Source organism: Colias croceus, chromosome 30 (genome assembly GCF_905220415.1).
Source record: "Colias croceus chromosome 30, ilColCroc2.1".
Taxonomy (NCBI): domain Eukaryota; kingdom Metazoa; phylum Arthropoda; class Insecta; order Lepidoptera; family Pieridae; genus Colias; species Colias croceus.
The window spans coordinates 1,915,334-1,933,002 of NC_059566.1; the positions used below are offsets into that span (position 1 = coordinate 1,915,334).

The 17,669-nt window shown below is 36.7% G+C and overlaps 1 protein-coding gene across 2 annotated transcripts; it reads left to right on the forward strand.

The window, feature by feature from the left end:
• Positions 1–1,183: 1,183 nt before the first annotated feature.
• On the forward strand, positions 1,184–17,118 carry LOC123704689 (xaa-Pro aminopeptidase ApepP-like). Of its 2 annotated transcripts, XM_045653110.1 has the most exons (17): positions 1,184–1,311; positions 1,626–1,797; positions 2,059–2,171; positions 2,505–2,640; positions 3,032–3,127; positions 4,222–4,421; positions 5,023–5,109; positions 5,760–5,849; positions 6,564–6,694; positions 7,368–7,520; positions 7,955–8,084; positions 8,957–9,134; positions 9,551–9,642; positions 10,671–10,784; positions 11,459–11,585; positions 12,487–12,524; positions 16,969–17,118. In XM_045653110.1, exons 1-15 carry the CDS (start codon positions 1,216–1,218, stop codon positions 11,582–11,584), a joined length of 1,914 nt encoding a protein of 637 aa, XP_045509066.1. In that variant the 5' UTR covers positions 1,184–1,215; the 3' UTR covers position 11,585; positions 12,487–12,524; positions 16,969–17,118. The 2 variants fall into 2 exon arrangements, with proteins under 2 accessions (XP_045509066.1, XP_045509067.1); XM_045653111.1 differs by lacking the exons at positions 12,487–12,524; positions 16,969–17,118 and having other exon boundaries at positions 11,459–11,591.
• Positions 17,119–17,669: the final 551 nt, after the last annotated feature.

Below are 17,669 nucleotides of genomic sequence, written 5' to 3' on the forward strand. Positions count from 1 at the left end.
GTCTCACTTTTTTTTTGTTCCGCTAATTGTGCCGGTGTGTATATATATTCGTTTATGTCATGCTTGTTTATAATTATCTCTATATAAAAATGAATCCCGTTTTCCTTGGTAACGGCATCACGCGTGAACGGGTGGACCGATTTCGATAATTATTTTTTTATTAGAGGTAACTATTCCTTGAAGTACGAGGATGGTACTTAAGTAGAGAAAACGTAAATATGTACCACGGGCGAAGCCTGGGCGGACCGCTAGTGTTAAATAAATAAGTAAATTCGAAGCATAAAATCTGAATGAAATGTGTAATTTTTTAAATGTAGAACCTTATGAGGAACACCTTTTTCACCATTATTTAAATTTATTAAACAATAAATCAATATTATAAATACGTTAATATTAATTTATTATCTATACATATAATAAATCTGTAGAAGGGTCAATTCTGTACATTGAAAATATTGAAAAAATAAATAGCAGGGGGTGTTACTGGATCGATACCAAACCCAAATATGTGATTAAAAAAATTTTTGTCTGTCTGTCTGTCTGTCTGTCTGTATGTGAAGGCATCACGTGAAAACTAGCGGTTCGATTTCGATGAAACTTGGTATAATTATACCTTATTATCCTGGGCGTAAAATAGGATACTTTTTATCCTGGAAAAATACGTAGAAAAAAATTAATCTTAATTTTTCAGTTTTATCCATAGACGTTGTTCCGTAGAACCGCGAACACACGTTGCGTATTATTATAGGCCTAGCCGTATTTGGGAATTGGGTCCAATAGATATTTATAAGATGTTATTGACAGAGGTACTCAAAATGGAGAAATAACCATCCACTGGAAGACCGACATCCGCGCGGACGGAGTCGCGGGCGGAAGCTAGTAAATAATAAATATGTAATTTTCTTTACTAATATTTTAAAGAGGAAATCTTTGTTTGTTTGTTTGATTGTAATGAATAGGCTCATAAACTAGGTACTGGACCGATTTTAAAAATTCTTTCACCATTCGAAAGCTACATTTTCCACGAGTAATATAGGCTATATATTATCACGCTAAGACCAACAGGAGCGGAGCCACGCGGCTGAAACCGCACGGCACAGCTAGTATTTTATAAGACTGTTTTACAATAAGTTTTTATACAGTTATACAATTCATACAATAACACAATTTGTTCACAGACTGTCTCTAGCGTATGCGTCGAGTATAAAACCCAAGATGTCGCTGCAACGTTTGACAGCGCTCCGAGCGCTGATGGCCAGCCAGCAGACAGCGCTGGCAGCGTATATTGTGCCTACAGCTGACGCTCACAACGTAAGTTTAGTATTTAAGTAAGGTAAAGTAAGGCCGAATTGATAACCTCCTCCTTTTTTTTGAACTCGGTTAAAAATTAATTCTATGCCTAATTTTGTTATAATCTTCTTTCCAGAATCTAGAATTTATGACTTTCTAAATTTTATTACAAATAAATGACATTATTACAAACTATACTACTTATAACATTTAGAGACCCCAATTCCAGAATCAAGATGTTAATACCCATATTGTACATTAATTATGACATACAATAAATTATATATTAATTTAATTTTTAACTTTAAATGATTAGTATACAACCGCTATTCCAGTCAGAATACATAGCCCCCATAGATGCACGTCGCGAGTGGCTAACGGGGTTCACGGGGTCAGCCGGCACTGCGGTAGTAACTAACACGCTGGCTGCTGTCTGGACGGATGGCAGATATTACACGCAGTTCGAGAAGGAGGTCGACTTGAATCTGTGGACGCTGATGAAGCAGTGTGAGTTGATATTTTAATAAACTAGCTTTCCGCCCGCGGCTTTGCTCGCTTTGTCTAAAATCTTATAAATGTATACTAAAACCTTCATCTTGAATCACTCTATGTATTTAAAAACCGCAACAAAATCCGTTGCGTAGTTTTAAAGATTTGAGCTAGGGATATAGGGACAGAGCATTGTTTTATACTATTTAGTGTGGTTAGGAATGTAATGTGATCGTGAAAAAAAAAAACAATCCAAAAATTACTTTTACCTCTTAACAGCGCTACCCGATACCCCCTCCATAGAAAAATGGTTGACTACCAATTTAGGGGCCGGTTCTGTAGTGGGGGTCGACCCCTTTACAATGAGTAGAGAAGAGTGGACACCGTTGCAGGTAATTTATTCATTATATTTTATTTTGGACCTTGAATTATGTACTTGATTTTTAACGTTTTCCTCTCATTTGAGATCAAGTTTATTATTTTTCATCCTTATAATTATAAACTCTAACGATGCACTAAAACTAAAGAGTAATTTAATAGGTAAGATTGCTGCAAGCAAAGTTTTTTGAAATCTTTAAAATGCTATTTTCATACTTTTCAAGTACAATTTTCTTTGGTCAAATAAACGCACTATTCCTCCAGGTGTTATTACAAAATTCCGTTCTGTATGGGATATAATATATATGTAGTATCAAAGAATATAAAATAACACTTTTCTTCAACAGACGGCATTAAAAAAAGCCAAGATGCAATTAATAGCCGTACCAAATAACTTGGTCGATCAGTTGAGGGTCCAACTAAAAGACCCGGCGCCAGAGAGACCGCATAATGAAATTATGCATTTACCTGTTAAATATACAGGTACGACTTTGTGATATGTTAAACATACTGGTATGTACTTTGTAATATGTTACATATACTGGTTAAAACTTTGTAATATGTTAAATATACTGATATGTACTTTGTAATATGTTAAATATACTGGTATGTACTTTGTAATTTGTTAAATATAATAAGTTTCATTTGACTGTATTTTGTTTAAACATATGTTAAACTAGTGGTTTCGCTTCTGTGGTCGCAAAATTAACAATCCTCATACTCTTATCATAGCGCCAACTATCGGAATTTTTACTTTTCACAGTTTCAAGAGAAACAAAAACAACACAAGATTCCATCCTTTATTTTGTAGAATAATAAAGCTATGCTAATGCTGTTTCCTACCGAGAAAGTATAATAAAAATACATTTTACAGGTAAACCAGCTAGCAAGAAGATAGAAGAATTGAGAGCCAAAATGGCGGAGAAGAAAGTATCTGCTCTCGTGCTCACCGCGTTGGATGAAGTGGCTTGTAAGTTTATTTGTATGGAAAATCTTATGATATTCAAAATAGAGAAAATTTTCAGAAAATCTGGAAACGAACCTAACCTTTTAATTAATGATATTATATGACTTCTATTTCTATTAAAAACAAAATGTTTTTTTATACAGGGTGTCCCACTGTTGGTTTACTAAGCTCTAAGGAGGTTATAGTTTTGCATATGCTGAGTATGTAAAAAATACAAAAAAAAATCCAGACGCATTTTTTTTCAAATAAATGAATTCTTAAAACTCTATGTGTACACCCATAACAAGCAACCCACGCAACTTTGCCTCCAGCACGAGAGCTATGGTTTAAAATTATATTTTCATAGACAAAATGCTCATATAAGCGATGCGGTATATGCCAGCTGCGCGAAGCTAGAGAAGAAAACATGGATTTTAAGGAAAAATTTAGCAGAAAATTTTTGACGTAATTTTGTTGTTTAAGTATTTTTATCGTGATCAGTGTATGCAAAACTACAAGTTCCTTCGCGCTTAGTATACCAATGGTGGGACATCCTGTATATTACGCCGTTAAAAGCAAGTATTTTTATAGCTTATGTCTTATTCTGTTTCATAATCTATATCACTACCAAATAACGAAGTTTCATCAAAATCAGTACTGTGGTTTCCGCGTGAAATAACAACAGACAATGAGACATACAATCTTCCAAACTTTCGCGTTTATCATAATATTAATACGAAGTAGGATTTGTCCTTTTTAGAATGGAAACATAATCTGACTATAGTTGTTTTTGTTTTTTACACAGTAGTTTTAAGCTAGATGACATTAATATACAAATTTACTAGCTTACACACTTACGGGTTCGCCCGCTTTGTTTAAAATCTAATAAATTATTTACGAAAACCTTTCTCTTGAATAAAAAAAAAACCGCATCAAAATCCGTTGCGTAGTTTTAAAGATTTAAGCATACAAAGGGACATAGGGACAGAGAAAGCGACTTTGTTTTATACTATGTAGTGATTTAATTTAAATTATTTCCTTATATGTATTTATAAATGCAATTTAAAATCTATTACAGTCTGTTATTACAATTTATATTTATGTAAAAATATTTACAGATGTACTCAACCTCCGAGGAAGCGATATACCCTACAACCCCGTGTTTTTTTCATATCTGGTTATAACCCCCAATAGAGTGAAGTTATTCTGGCATGGGGGTCGCATTCCGACAAATATACAGGAGTGTTTGGAGTCAGAAGGGGTCGTTATAGAAGGGGTCCCGTATGAAGATATTGTTAGGGATCTGGAGAATATGGCGGTAAGTTATCTTATCTATACAGGGTGTCCCATTGTTGGTATACTACGCTCAAATGAGGTTATAGTTTTGCATACGCTTAGTACGTAAAAATACTTATATAAAATTCCAGACGCATTTTTGTCCTTTCGCGCTTAGTATACCGATAGTGGGACACCCTGTATAACAATATATACAAAAATTAAAATTAATTAATTTATTATATTTATTTGTTAATTACAGAAAGAACAGCTTGTCAAGCTGTTCCTTATAAACATCCTGTTGCCAATATCCATACTAATATTATAAATGCGAAAATAACTCTGTCTGTCTGTCTGTTACTCAATCACGCCTTAACTACTGAACTACTTTGCATGAAATTTGGTATAGAGATATTTTGATACCCGAGAAAGGATATAGGATTGGTTTTATCCCGGAAATCCTACGGGAACGGGTTTTTCTTTGAAAACGCGGGCGAAGCCGCGGGGGAAAGCCAGTTATAAATAAAAATTAGAATAAGTAGAATTAACTTAGTTTTTAAGAATTGACATGTAATTTAAGAAAAGTTACAGCAATAAAGGCTAATTTATTTTTATTTAATTTAATTTAATTTATTTTATTACAGAGAGAGCTATCGGAAAGCGGTGACGGTGATCACGACATTTGGGTGTCGAGCGAAGCGAGCGAAGCGGTACATAGAGCGGCGTCTGGGGTTAGTAGTTTTTGTTTATTATTTAACTAGATTACCGCCCGCGGCTTCGACCGCGTTTTCAAAGGAAAACCTGCATATTCCCGTGGGATCTCCGGGATAAAACCTATCCTATGAGTTCGTCCAAGTTACCCTCTATATGTGTGCTAAATTTCATTGTAATCGGTTCAGTAGTATTTGCGCGAAAGAGTAACAAAAACACACACATCCTCACAAACTTTTGCATTTATAATATTATAGGATAAAATTTTAAACTAAGGACTGTGATTTTTAAAGTATTTTATTGAATGTGGTCAGTATTTTACCCATATTTATTTATTACTAGCTGTGTCTCGCGGTTTTACCCGCATTGCTCCGCTCCTGTTGGTCTTAGTGTGATGATATATAGCCTATAGCCTTCCTCGATAAATGGGCTATCTAACACCGAAAGAATTCTTCAAATTGGACCATTAGTTCCTGAGATTAGCGCGTTCAAACAAACAAACATACTCTTCAGGTTTATAATATTAGTATAAATACGTTTATTAGTAAAAAACAGGGTATCAACCGGTTTTGACAATTCTATAAGACTATATTTATCTAAATTTTTAAAAACTGTCTAGTTTAAAAAAAAATGTTTTATTTTGTTAATCGTAATTTTTTTATTATTTCAGGAAGACGTGTTATCGAAGCCTTTGAATTTAATATCCGAAGTGTCACCGGTGGCTCTTATGAAATTGGTTAAAAATGACGTCGAACTAGAGGTAAGAAAAGTATATAGGTAAATACAAAAAACTGATCTTTACATATAATAAAATCGTAGGAAAGTCAAAACTGTACATTGAATATTTTTTTAAAAGAATACTTGGGGCGTGATCTACAATAGATACTGAAGCCAAAAACAGTTTTTAGAATTTTTGTCTGTATGTATGTCCGGGCTAATCTCAAAAAGTACTGCATGGATTTACTTCAAATTTGGTACAGAGATGGCTTGAGACCTGACGAAGGACATAGGATAGGTTTTAGCCCGGAAATTCCACGGGAAGGGGAACTATGCATGTTTTTCTTTGACTGCGCGTGCGAAGTCGCGGGCGGAAAGCTAGTAAAAATATAATTCCAAATTAGTTTATTTATGGATAGGTGCATAGTTGAGAACAAACATGGTAACACTGAGAGGATATTTCATTTGGAACAAAAATGTATGCATGTTTTGAGAGTCACTTCATGAAGTAAGGCGACGATTTTGGTTTGAATTTTGCCAAAGAAGTTTCACTTCCGACACGTGTGCTTTTGCTCGTGCTTTTTTTCCCTTAAAATTATTTTCTAAATTTATATTGTTTTGCGAATTTTTATTTCGCTCGATAAATGGGCTATGTAACACTGAAAGAATTTTTCAAATCGGACAAACAGTTCCTGAGATTAGCGCGTTCAAACAAACAAATTCTTCAGCTTTATAATATTTGTATTTTTTTTGCTAGGGTTTTAGGCAATGCCACATTCGCGACGGTATATCGGTTGTGCGTTTCTTCAATTGGTTGCATCGCGGGATCGATTCCGGCGAAAGTATAACTGAAATGCAAGCGGCTGATAAACTGTTGGAGTTTAGGAAGTGAGTTTATATTGTTTTAATCGTATTGTTTTTTTTTGTGTGTGTGTGTGTTCGTGGTGGCTAAAAGTATCGTTAATTTATTAAAAATGTTTATTTAATAAATTTTTTATTTACTCAAAGTTATTCATAGCTTACTAGCTTACCGCCCGCGGCTTCGCCCGCTTTGTCTAAAACTTAATAAATTATATACTAAATCCTTCCTCTTGAATCGCTCTATCTATATACAAAAAAACCGCATCAAAATCCGTTGCGTAGTTTTAAAGATTTAAGCATACAAAGGGACATAGGGACAGAGAAAGTGACTTTGTTTTATACTATGTAATAATGATAATGATGTGGATAATCAATTCCACATATTGCGTTCTCTTTATAACTATTATTGGTTACTAGCTGTGCCCCGCGGTTTCACCCGCGTTGTTTCGCTTCTGTTGGTCTTAGCGTGATGATATTATATAGCCTATAGCCTTCCTCGATAAATGGGCTATCTAACACTGAAAGAATTTATCAAATCGGACAAGTAGTTCCTGAGATTAGTGCGTTCAAGCAAACAAACTCTTCAGCTTTATAATATTAGTTTAGAAATTTTTTGTTATTTACAATTATTAATACGAGATGAAAACAATTTGCCATAAATTTATTTCTACCAAAAAATAACATTTTTTGTCGCTAACAGGGACGAAACAGACTTCCTCGGACCATCTTTTGAGACAATCCCCGGGGCAGGGGAGAACGGGGCAATAATACACTACAGTCCGACCCGGGATGGCCCACAGCGGGGGATACTGGGGCGGGATATGTTCCTGCTGGACTCGGGGGGACAATACAGGTAGGTTTTTATAGGGTAAGAAAAAAAAATAAAAAAAATTGGTTGTTTGTAAAGTAGGTTTACGATCGAGATGTTTACGTTTTAACGTCTTATGATGAGATGAGACGCTCGAGATGAGACGGGAGATCGGTCCGTCTCTCTCTCGTTATACCGGCGATCGCGCTCGTGAGGTTTTGGTGTGACACAAGTTTCTGAACATGTCACCCGACTCAAACGATTTTAAAGACGTTATCACGTCAAAAATGCGTGTGTGCCGAGCATAAATGTCAGAAGTGAAACTTCTTTGGCAAGATTCAAAGATAACAAAATCGCCTCTAAATGTTACTCGCACCTGATGACTTTATAACACAAATTTTCTCAAACATTTTATTTTCAGTATACATAGATATATTACCATAAATAAAAATTAATTAATTTTTCTATAATTTTCCCAGAGACGGCACAACAGACATAACCCGCACCCGTCACATGGGTGTGCCGAGTGACGAACAGACAAACGCATTTACTCGCGTGCTGAAGGGACAGATCGCGCTTGGCACTGTGCTGTTCCCACGGGGGGTTAAGGTATGTAATAATAATATATAATACTAGCTTTCCGCCCGCGGCTTCGCCCGCGTTTTCAAAGAAATACCCGCTTAGTTCCCGTTCCCGTAAATTTTCCGGGATAAAACCTATCCTATGTGTTAGTCCAAGTTACCCTCTATGTGTGTGCTAAATTTCATTGTAATCGGTTCAGCAGTATTTACGTGTAAGAGTAACAAACATACACATACACATCCATCCTCACAACTTTCGCATTTATAATATTAGTAGGATAACCCAATTATAACCTAAAACCTCTCTCGATAAATGGGCTATCAAACACCGAAAGAATTTGTCAAATCGGACCAGTAGTTCCCGAGATTAGCGCGTTCAAACAAACAAACTCTTCAGCTTTATAATATTAGTATAGATATAGATTATTTATTTCTCCTTCTTTCCTTCTTTCATGTTATTGTTATTATTTCTTTGAAGTGAAACTTCTTTATCGGGGTTGGAAAAAAAATTAGTGTAACATTTTTTCGTTACGCGCCATCTTTTTCTTATCCCTACCACGCGTGATTCGACGTATTTCTGTAAAGTTGCATATAGTAAATAATGTTTTTGAAAAATAAGGTCATAAATAAGATTCACTTCTTACGTGTGTACACAAGTACACGCACACATTATTTTGAAGTGAAAACTTCTTTAGCGGCGTTGGGTATAAAATCTTAAACTCGCGTCAGGACACGTGGCCTGATCGAAAAAGCGTAAGACGGATTGTTTTTTTTTTTAGCCCTTATAGGTATTCCATGCGTAAGACGGATACCATTCCAAAATATCAAACATGCTGAACGTTAATAATCAAGTTTCCACTTCTGCCGGCACTCCCGGAGTGAAACCCGTCTTTTTTCCAGGGCAACGTGCTAGACACGCTAGCCCGTTCCGCCCTGTGGCAAGTGGGGCAGGACTACGCGCACGGCACGGGGCACGGCGTGGGGCACTGCCTGCACGTGCACGAGGGCCCCGCGGGGGTCTCCTGGAGGCCCTACCCCAGGGACCCCGGCCTGGGGCCCGGGCAGGTGCTGAGTAATGGTAAGTTATGGGAGGGAGGGGTGGTGAAAGGTGGGGGGAGTGATGGGAGGCGGAAGAAAGGTAGTAATGTAGTGTGAACGGTAGTGCAAGGTGATGGAGGCCCGCGGGGGTCTCGTGGAGGCCCTACCGCAGGGACCCTGGGCTTCGGCCCGGACAGGTGTTGAGTAATGGGAGGGAGGGTAACGGTAGTGCAAGGTGGGATAGTGAAGCAGTGTGTGAGATAGTGAAGCAGTGAGTAGGATAGTAAAGCAGTGTGTGGTATAGTGAAGCAGCGTGGTATAGTAAAGCAGTTTTTGGGATAGTGAAGCAGTGTGTGAGATAATGAAGCGGTGTGTGGGATAGTGAAGCTGTGTGTAGGGTAGTTAATATTTTATTTTATTATTATGTGACTTTACATTATGTTTATTTTATTTCAGAGCCGGGATACTATAAGGTCGGGGAATATGGTATAAGGCATGAGGACCTTGTCGAGATTATCGAAGTGAATAAGACAACCAATCATCCAAGAGTAAGAATATTTTTATTTACTTTTTTTTGTTTTTGTGTGAGTTTTATGTCACCTCCGATATTGAATCCTTAATTTATGAATTAATATAGAATAAAAACCCCCCCGCCCCCTTCTTCGTCACCATGAGAGATTTGCTTTTTGTAATTACTATGATAAATGATATTATATATGTATTTGGTAAAATTAAATTGTAAAACTGACATGATTAAAAAGAGCAACTATGGAGTTTCTTGCCGATTCTTCTCCGTAGATACTGCTTTCCGAATCGGTGGTAAATGTTAAAAATATGTAATGACGATTCAAAAGTGCTTCTCGAAGAAGTCTAATTGAATAAATAAATGTTTGAGTTTGAGTTTAATAAAAATAAATATTTGTTTCACTTTCAAAATTTATCTTATGCTCTTGTAGGAATCACTACATAGTACAAACAAAGTCGCTTTCTCTGTCCCTATATCCCTATTATATGCTTAAATCTTTAAAACTACAGTTTTGATAAACTACGAACATACAAACAGGCAAAAATTCTAAAAACTATATTTTTGGCTTCGGTTTCTATTGTAGATCACGCTCCAAGTATTTTTTTAACGTTCTATGACTTTCCTTTGTCTAAAACCTAGTAAATTATATATCTTGAATCACTCTATCTATTAAAAAAAACTGCATCAAAATCCGTAGCATAGTTTTAAAGATTTAAGCATACAAAGGGACATAGGGACAGAGAAAGCGACTTTGTTTTATACTATGTAGATAAATTGTTAATTTTGTACTATGACGTATAGATTACTCCAAAATCCTACTAATAATTATTATAAATGCGAAAGTTTGTATGGATGTATGGATGTTTGTTACTCTTTCACGTAAAAACTACTGAACTGATTACAATGAAATTTAGCACACATATAGAGGGTAACTTGGATTAACACATAGGATAGTTTTTATCCCGGAAATCCCACGGGAACGGGAACTATGCTGGTTTTCCTTTGCAAACGCGGGCGGAAATCTTGTTATTAATTAATTTTTTTTTTCAGGCATCAAAACTGCTAGGCGATTTCGACGGTCGAGGCGTGTTGGGTTTCAACACACTGACGTTAGTGCCACACGACACTAAGTGTGTTAACGTGGAGTTGCTTGATGATTTTGAGGTCAGTATTATAAAAAAAAATAGGAAAAAATATCACTCGGGGACTGTGGCGGTTGCGCTATTGCATGCTATGCCTTCAAGCCACACCTCCGCCCGTCCCCGTGGGGAGCGTGAGGTTTTTTCGTTACGGAATTTCTCGATTCGGTCCCCGCGCTCAAGGCCCGCGATACAAAGTATGCAATAGCTTAAAAAATAATTAAACAGTTGTGTAATAAGGAAAAAATAAACAGTGTTTAAAAAATATAACAAATAATCTGCAGATATACGAATAAGAATTCGTTTTAAAATCTTGAAAAAACGAGCGTGAGCATCGAGCAAGTGAAATTTCAAGGTCGCGTCATGGCAATACCGTCACGTCAAGGAGTAAGGCGATGATTTTTTGGTATCTTTGAATCTTGCCAAAGAAGTTTCACTTCTGGCATGTGTGCTCGGCACACACTCATTTTTTCCAACAAAAATTATAATATTCGCGTAGTTAAAATTCACAAAATCCATACTATAATATTATAAATGCGAAAGTAACTCTGTCTATCTGTCTGTTACTCAATCACGCCTAAACTACTGAACCAATTTGCATGAAATTTGGTATGGAGATATTTTGATACCCGAGAAAGGACATAGGCAAATACGGACCGCTAGTACTATATAAAAATGTAATTTGATTATTTTTTACAGTTGGCATACCTAAATTCGTACCACGCTCGTGTGCTGGCAACACTCGGACCGATATTGAAAGAACGTGGACTTTTGGACGACTTGCAATGGCTTGAAAATGAATGTAAACCTTTGGAAAGGGTTTAAGGTGAGAAATAATCTATTTTTATTAAGTGTGACGTGAAGTCCCATGTCCCCGTAGTGGGGTAAGGGGCAGATGCATCTGTTTCACTGATCGATTTTTCTTTAGGGACAAGTAGGTGATCAGCCTTCTGTGTCCTGCCAGACCAAACCATTTTTTTTCTTCGTCTCCACCGGGAATCGAACCCAGGACCCCTCGGTTCTACGCTCACGCGGTAACCACTGTACCAAGGAGGCGAACATTTATTGGCTATTTTTATTGGTAACTCAAATTCAAACATTTATTTATTCAATTAGACTTCTTCTAGAAGCACTTTTGAATCGTCAAAATACATAAAATATAGCTTTCCGCCCGCGGCTTCGCCCGCGTAGTCAAAGGAAAACCCGTATAGTTCCCGTTCCCGTATGTCCTTTCTCACGTCTCAAACTATGTTTATGCCAAATTTCATCGAAATCGGTTCAATGGTTTGAACGTGAAGAAGAGATAGATAGACAGAGTTGTGTTCGCGTTTATATTGTTAAGAGAGAAATACATCTTTTTGTTATCCCTACCACGCGTGATTCGACGTATTTCTGTAAAGTTGCATATAGTAAATTATTTTTTGAAAAATCCATACTTAATATTATAAATGCGAAAGTAACTCAGTCTGTCTGTCTGTTACTCAATCACGCCTTAACTACTGAACCAATTTGCATGAAATTTGGTATAGAGATATTTTGATACCCGAGAAAGGACATAGGATAGGTTTTATCCCGGAAATCCCACGGGAACGGGAACTATGCGGGTTTTTCTTTGACTGCGCGGGCGATGCCGCGGGTGGAAAGCTAGTAAGTTCATAAAGAAGTTTCACTTCTTACGTGTGTGCACTAGTACACGCACACATTTATTTTTATTTTTCTTTTTTCAGATCGAGCAACAATGACCATGCAGTATTGCAAGAATGAAATTTTTTTTTTTTTTTTTTTTTTTTTTACCTAAAATAATGAACCTAAGGTATCATTATTGAAAATTACGATCTAGCCTTTTACTATAGGCTAATGAGTAATATAAATCTAACTTAATTTGCTAGGTATAGTATGTCTAAGAATGTGTCCATTAACACTTTTCTTAATGTCTCTATTTAAGGCGAAGACACTTTGTTCATGTGTTCTTTATGAATAGCAATCACTATATTACACTGACACTTCACTAAACTAACTCAAAAGGTTTTGTCCTTTTCAGTCTTCTCACTATGTCCGTGTTGTCAAGGAGCTGGATAGCCTCGACGTTCACATGATGGTGAAGTCTGCGTTCGTGAGCTTCGGCGTTCTTTTTAATTATGTCCGTGACGAGATCTACTTTAAGGTCCCGATGTAGGTCGTCATTTCTAATGTACCACGGAGCATTCACGATCTCTCTCAGTACTTTATTTTGGAATCGTTGTATGATAGTGATATTGCTTTGTTTGGTACAGCCCCAAAGCTGACTACCATAAGTCCACAAAGGCATAAGGACTTGTTTATACAAGAGTAACTTGTTTTGCTTTGAGAGTGAAGAATGCTTGCCAATTAGCCAGTACATAGCCTTATAGCGAAGCTCTAGCTCTTCGCGTTTCTTTTTGACATGAGCCTTCCAGCGAAGCTTTGCGTCAAGAGTCATACCCAGATATTTGGCTGTATTTTGATAAGGTATTACATGATTATTTATGTATACCGGATGATAATTTGGCTTTTTATTTGTGAAGTCTATGTGAATAGATTTAGACTCGTTGAGTTTTATTCTCCATTTTTTCGTCCAGTCAAATATCGTATTAACAGCTGTCTGAACTTTTTCTACTGCTTCTTCTTGAGTGTCACCTGTAGCCATTATAGCTGTGTCATCCGCAAATGTTGCAATGGTGTTGTTCTCTAACTCAGGAATATCGCAAGTGTACAACAAGTACAGAATAGGACCCAGGACACTTCCTTGCGGTACTCCAGCCTTTATAGGCTTAAGGTCTGAATATGCATCATCTTGTCTTACTCTAAACATACGTTGTGATAAGTAAGACTCTAAGATGTCAGCAAACTGTTTTGGGAGCATATTTCTTAGTTTGTATATAAGCCCTTCGTGCCATACTTTATCAAATGCTTGCGCCACATCCAAAAATACCGTGGAGCAAACTTTTCTTTCTTCTAGAGCCTTTTCAATTATATTGGTTATCCTATGTACTTGGTCTATTGTAGAATGGCGTTCTCGGAATCCAAATTGGTACTCAGGAATTAAGTTTCTTTCCTCGATTACGGGTTTTAACCGTTTCAAGAAAAGTTTTTCAAATAATTTTGACATGATCGGCAGCAGAGAGATCGGCCGATATGAAGTAGTCTCATGTGGCGGTTTACCAGGTTTTGGTATCATTATAACTTCGGCTATTTTCCACACATCAGGCACACACTTAAGCCTAAAGGTAGCATTAATGATTGTAGTTAGTTTGACAATAGCCTTCCGCGGAAGGTTTCTAAGGATTTCTCCAGTAATGAGATCATAGCCAGGTGTTTTCTTTCGGCTAAGTCGTTTAATTTCACTGGATACTTCTCTTGGAGTGACTAGTCTTATTTCTAGCTCATCATTTGCTGTTTCTTCTACTAAAGCGAAGTGTTCATTCTCTTCATTGGGTTTGAAAATTTGCTCCAGATGTTGTGCAAATCTTGCTGCTTTTTGCTCGTTGCTTATTGCCCACCTCCCATTCACATCTTTGATTGGTGGGATATGCGTCATTGGTTTTTTTGAGCTTTTTGTGGTTTTCCAAAGGGAGTAATCTGTTGTACGATCACTAGTTAGATGACCAAGGAAGATATCCATTGATTCATCTTGGAATTTTTGAATTGTTCTTTTCAGTCTTTTAGTAAGATTATTAAGGACTGTTTTATCATGTGGAAATCTCGTATGATGCCATATCTGTCTTTGTTGTCTTTTTTTGGCTATAAGATTTGTTATTTCTGGCGGATAGTTATTGGATTTTTTGCTTTTTCTAACAGTAGGTGTATTATTCCAAGCGCTTTTCTGTATATCTACAATAAATTTTCTGATTTCATGCTCCAGATCTTCCTGGCATTTTAAAGGAATTTTTAATTCTATCACAGATTCCAAGTCCTTTTTAAAGCTTTCCCAATTAGTATATTTATTTACTAAAGTAGGATGGCTTTCCCTCATTATTATGCTCTCACTTATAGTTAGTATGATAGGCGAGTGGTCTGAGCTCATGTCATAACCTTCCTCAATGTGAAGAAAATTTTGTGATATATTTTTATAAATAAAAAAGTCAATTAAGTCTGGTTTTTTCTGTCGGTCGGTTGGCCAATAGGTTGGTTTACCCGTTGATAAAGTTTTACATTGTGTGTCTCTAATAGCACATAGTAACTCTCTTCCTTTGGTTGTGGTCAGTCTTGAACCCCAGTATACGTTTTTAGCATTAAAATCACCTCCTAATATAAATCTGTTTCCAAGATCGTGTAGAAGGCTTTTGTAATGATCTGCTTTCAAGGAGTACCTTGGTGGACAGTATATGGATGAAATGGTTATAGGACAATGCTTAGTCTTTACACTGACCGCCACTGCTTGTATTTCTTCTTTTTCGTATTTATTTACTTGATAATGGTAGATGTTTTCCTTTATAATGACAGCACTACCTCCTCTTGATGTATTATGGGGATGTAGCGCGTGATAAACTTTGTAGCCTTTGATTTCTACGTGGGATTCTTTGTTGAAGTGTGTCTCTGAGATGAGGCATACATCAATGTTTTCTATGTCTAGGACTGCTGTTAGTTCATTCTGATGTTTTAGCAGTCCATTTGCATTCCATGCCATAATTTTTAATGTGTTAGACATTTTTATTGTTTATATATTTTGGAAGCTCCTTTTTTGCTTTCCTCGAGTTTTTTAAGTCTCTCATCAAACGAGGTTAAAAGCTTTAAGATGGTATTCATTTTTTCATCCATGAGTTGGTTGATTGGCTTATTTTGTGACTGTGAGGATGTTTGTGGCTGCGCTCCTCGTGTCACTGATGCATACGAAAGTTCTTTTGTTGTTGTAGGTTTACTGACTTTAGTCACTTTTTCTTTGTTTGGAATTTGAAGATTTGGCTGCGCATTCCTTTTTATGCTTTTGTTTTTAATAATTTGAAGTTCTTTAGCCACTGTGCATCCCCTATAGTTAGCCGGATGAGGCTCTCCACAGTGAACACATTTTGGCTTCATTGTAGTTGGTTTATTGCAATCCTTTGTTAAATGCTTGCCTGTACACTTAACACATCTGGGTTCTTTTGAACAGTATTTTTGTGTGTGGCCATACGCTTGACACCTTTTGCATTGTGGTATTAGCTTAGATGTTTTCAGGGGCTGTATGTCCACCTTACAGCCTAATATGGAGTTAATTCCATATATTTTTTTTATGTCCTCATCCTTGTCGAAAGAGAGCATAAACATGTTTAAGGGTTCCTTGTTCTTCCAGCTCAGTTTGTTGACCGCGTCCTGGATTTTGTATCCCTTAGATGTCAGGTCTTCAAGTATCCTAGCTGGCACGTATGAGCAATGCAGGTTTTTTGCCATTACCCTAATCGGCCTGTCTTGTTTATTTTCATAAGAATACCAAAGGCAGTTGTTCTGTAACAAAAGCTTGGTAATGGCGCGGTATGTATCACCGTCATTAGAATTTATTTTTACTTTTTCTCCATTCATCATTTTCATGATGAACGAGTCTTTCATTTGATTTGCCGAAAGAAGATCGTAAAACTGTTGGTAGTTTTCTACGTTTTCGACAATTATGGGTGGCGGCGAAGGTTGTTTCTTAGGTTTCACATTTTCTTTGTTTGCAGTAGATTCATCTGCTTGGTGAGATTGCGGGGACAGTGATGTGTTCAATTTCCTTTTTTTTCTACTCTTCTGTCGTACCCATTCCGTTTCCTTTGCAAGCTCTTCTTCATCCGTCTCATACTGGGCCTGCATCGGCTTCCCGTTATTATCTTTTTTGTCCGGGTCAGTACTTTTCTGCTCCTGGATATTTCTCAGCTCTCGCTTAAGTTCTTCTATTTGACCTGTGAGGTCTTGCACTAGACTCTGGAGATGTTCTCGTTGTATTTTTTCTTCGGAGTAACGTTTATATAACAGATGTTCTGTTTCAGTTATAAGTGTGATTGGAGATGTCGGAGCCATAATTAATTAAAAGTTATAGCTTCGCCTTAACACTTTGTTTACACAAATATGTGAGTTACTTTCGGTAACTGGGTCATCGCGGCGACCGCACGCGGCTAAACGTGACGATTTGTAGGTTGCTGCGTCAGCACAATACCCGAGCAATAACTAGCGCCCAAACGTGAGCGACGCGACGCGACCTTTCTTAGCGGAAGTCGAATGATCACTCGCGGAAGAATGAAAATGATGCAATTTTTTAAATGTTAATTTTTTTTATTGTGTAACCGTTGCTATGTAATTCATATTTCGTGGTTTTTTTTGACAAATGCATTTTAAGCATTTAATTCATGTTTTTCTTTGAACAATATTCAACTAATGTACTTGACATTTTTATAGTAGACCGTATGTTTCATTTTTTTTTGTATAAATTAGTAGCTTTTATACTATGGTATTTGAAAAATAAATGAATATGAATTTAAAGAGGTTGTTTGATTTTTTGTCCTTTTATTAAAAACTAGCGGTACGCCAGACTTCGCCCGTGGTACATATTTCGCAATAAAAGGTAGCCTATGTTCTTTCTCAGGGTCTAAAGACTGTCTGTGCCAAATTTCATCAAAATCGGTCCAGTAGTTTATGCGTGAAAACCATACATACATACAAACTTTTCCTCTTTATAATATTAGTATAGATAAAACTAGTTAACTAGTTGCCTTGAATACTAAGTAACTAAAGTTTTTAATATGTTAAAAACTAGTGGTCGGCCCCGGCTTCGCCCGTGGTACATATTTCGCAATAAAAGGTAGCCTATGTCCTTTCTCGGGTATCAAAATATCTCCATACCAAATTTCATGCAAATTGGTTCAGTAGTTTAGGCGTGATTGAGTAACAGACAGACAGTCAGAGTTACTTTTGCATTTATAATATTAGTAAGGATTGAATAATA

What these genes read in the sequence shown, in the direction of transcription:
- LOC123704689 (XM_045653110.1), top strand. Translation starts at nt 1,216, where the DNA reads ATGTCGCTGCAACGTTTGACAGCGCTCCGAGCGCTGATGGCCAGCCAG. An exon ending in AAACTGTTGGAGTTTAGGAA is followed by an intron (nt 6,695 to 7,367) that starts GTGAGTTTATAT and finishes TGTCGCTAACAG; the next exon opens with GGACGAAACAGACTTCCTCG. An exon ending in GACTCGGGGGGACAATACAG is followed by an intron (nt 7,521 to 7,954) that starts GTAGGTTTTTAT and finishes TAATTTTCCCAG; the next exon opens with AGACGGCACAACAGACATAA.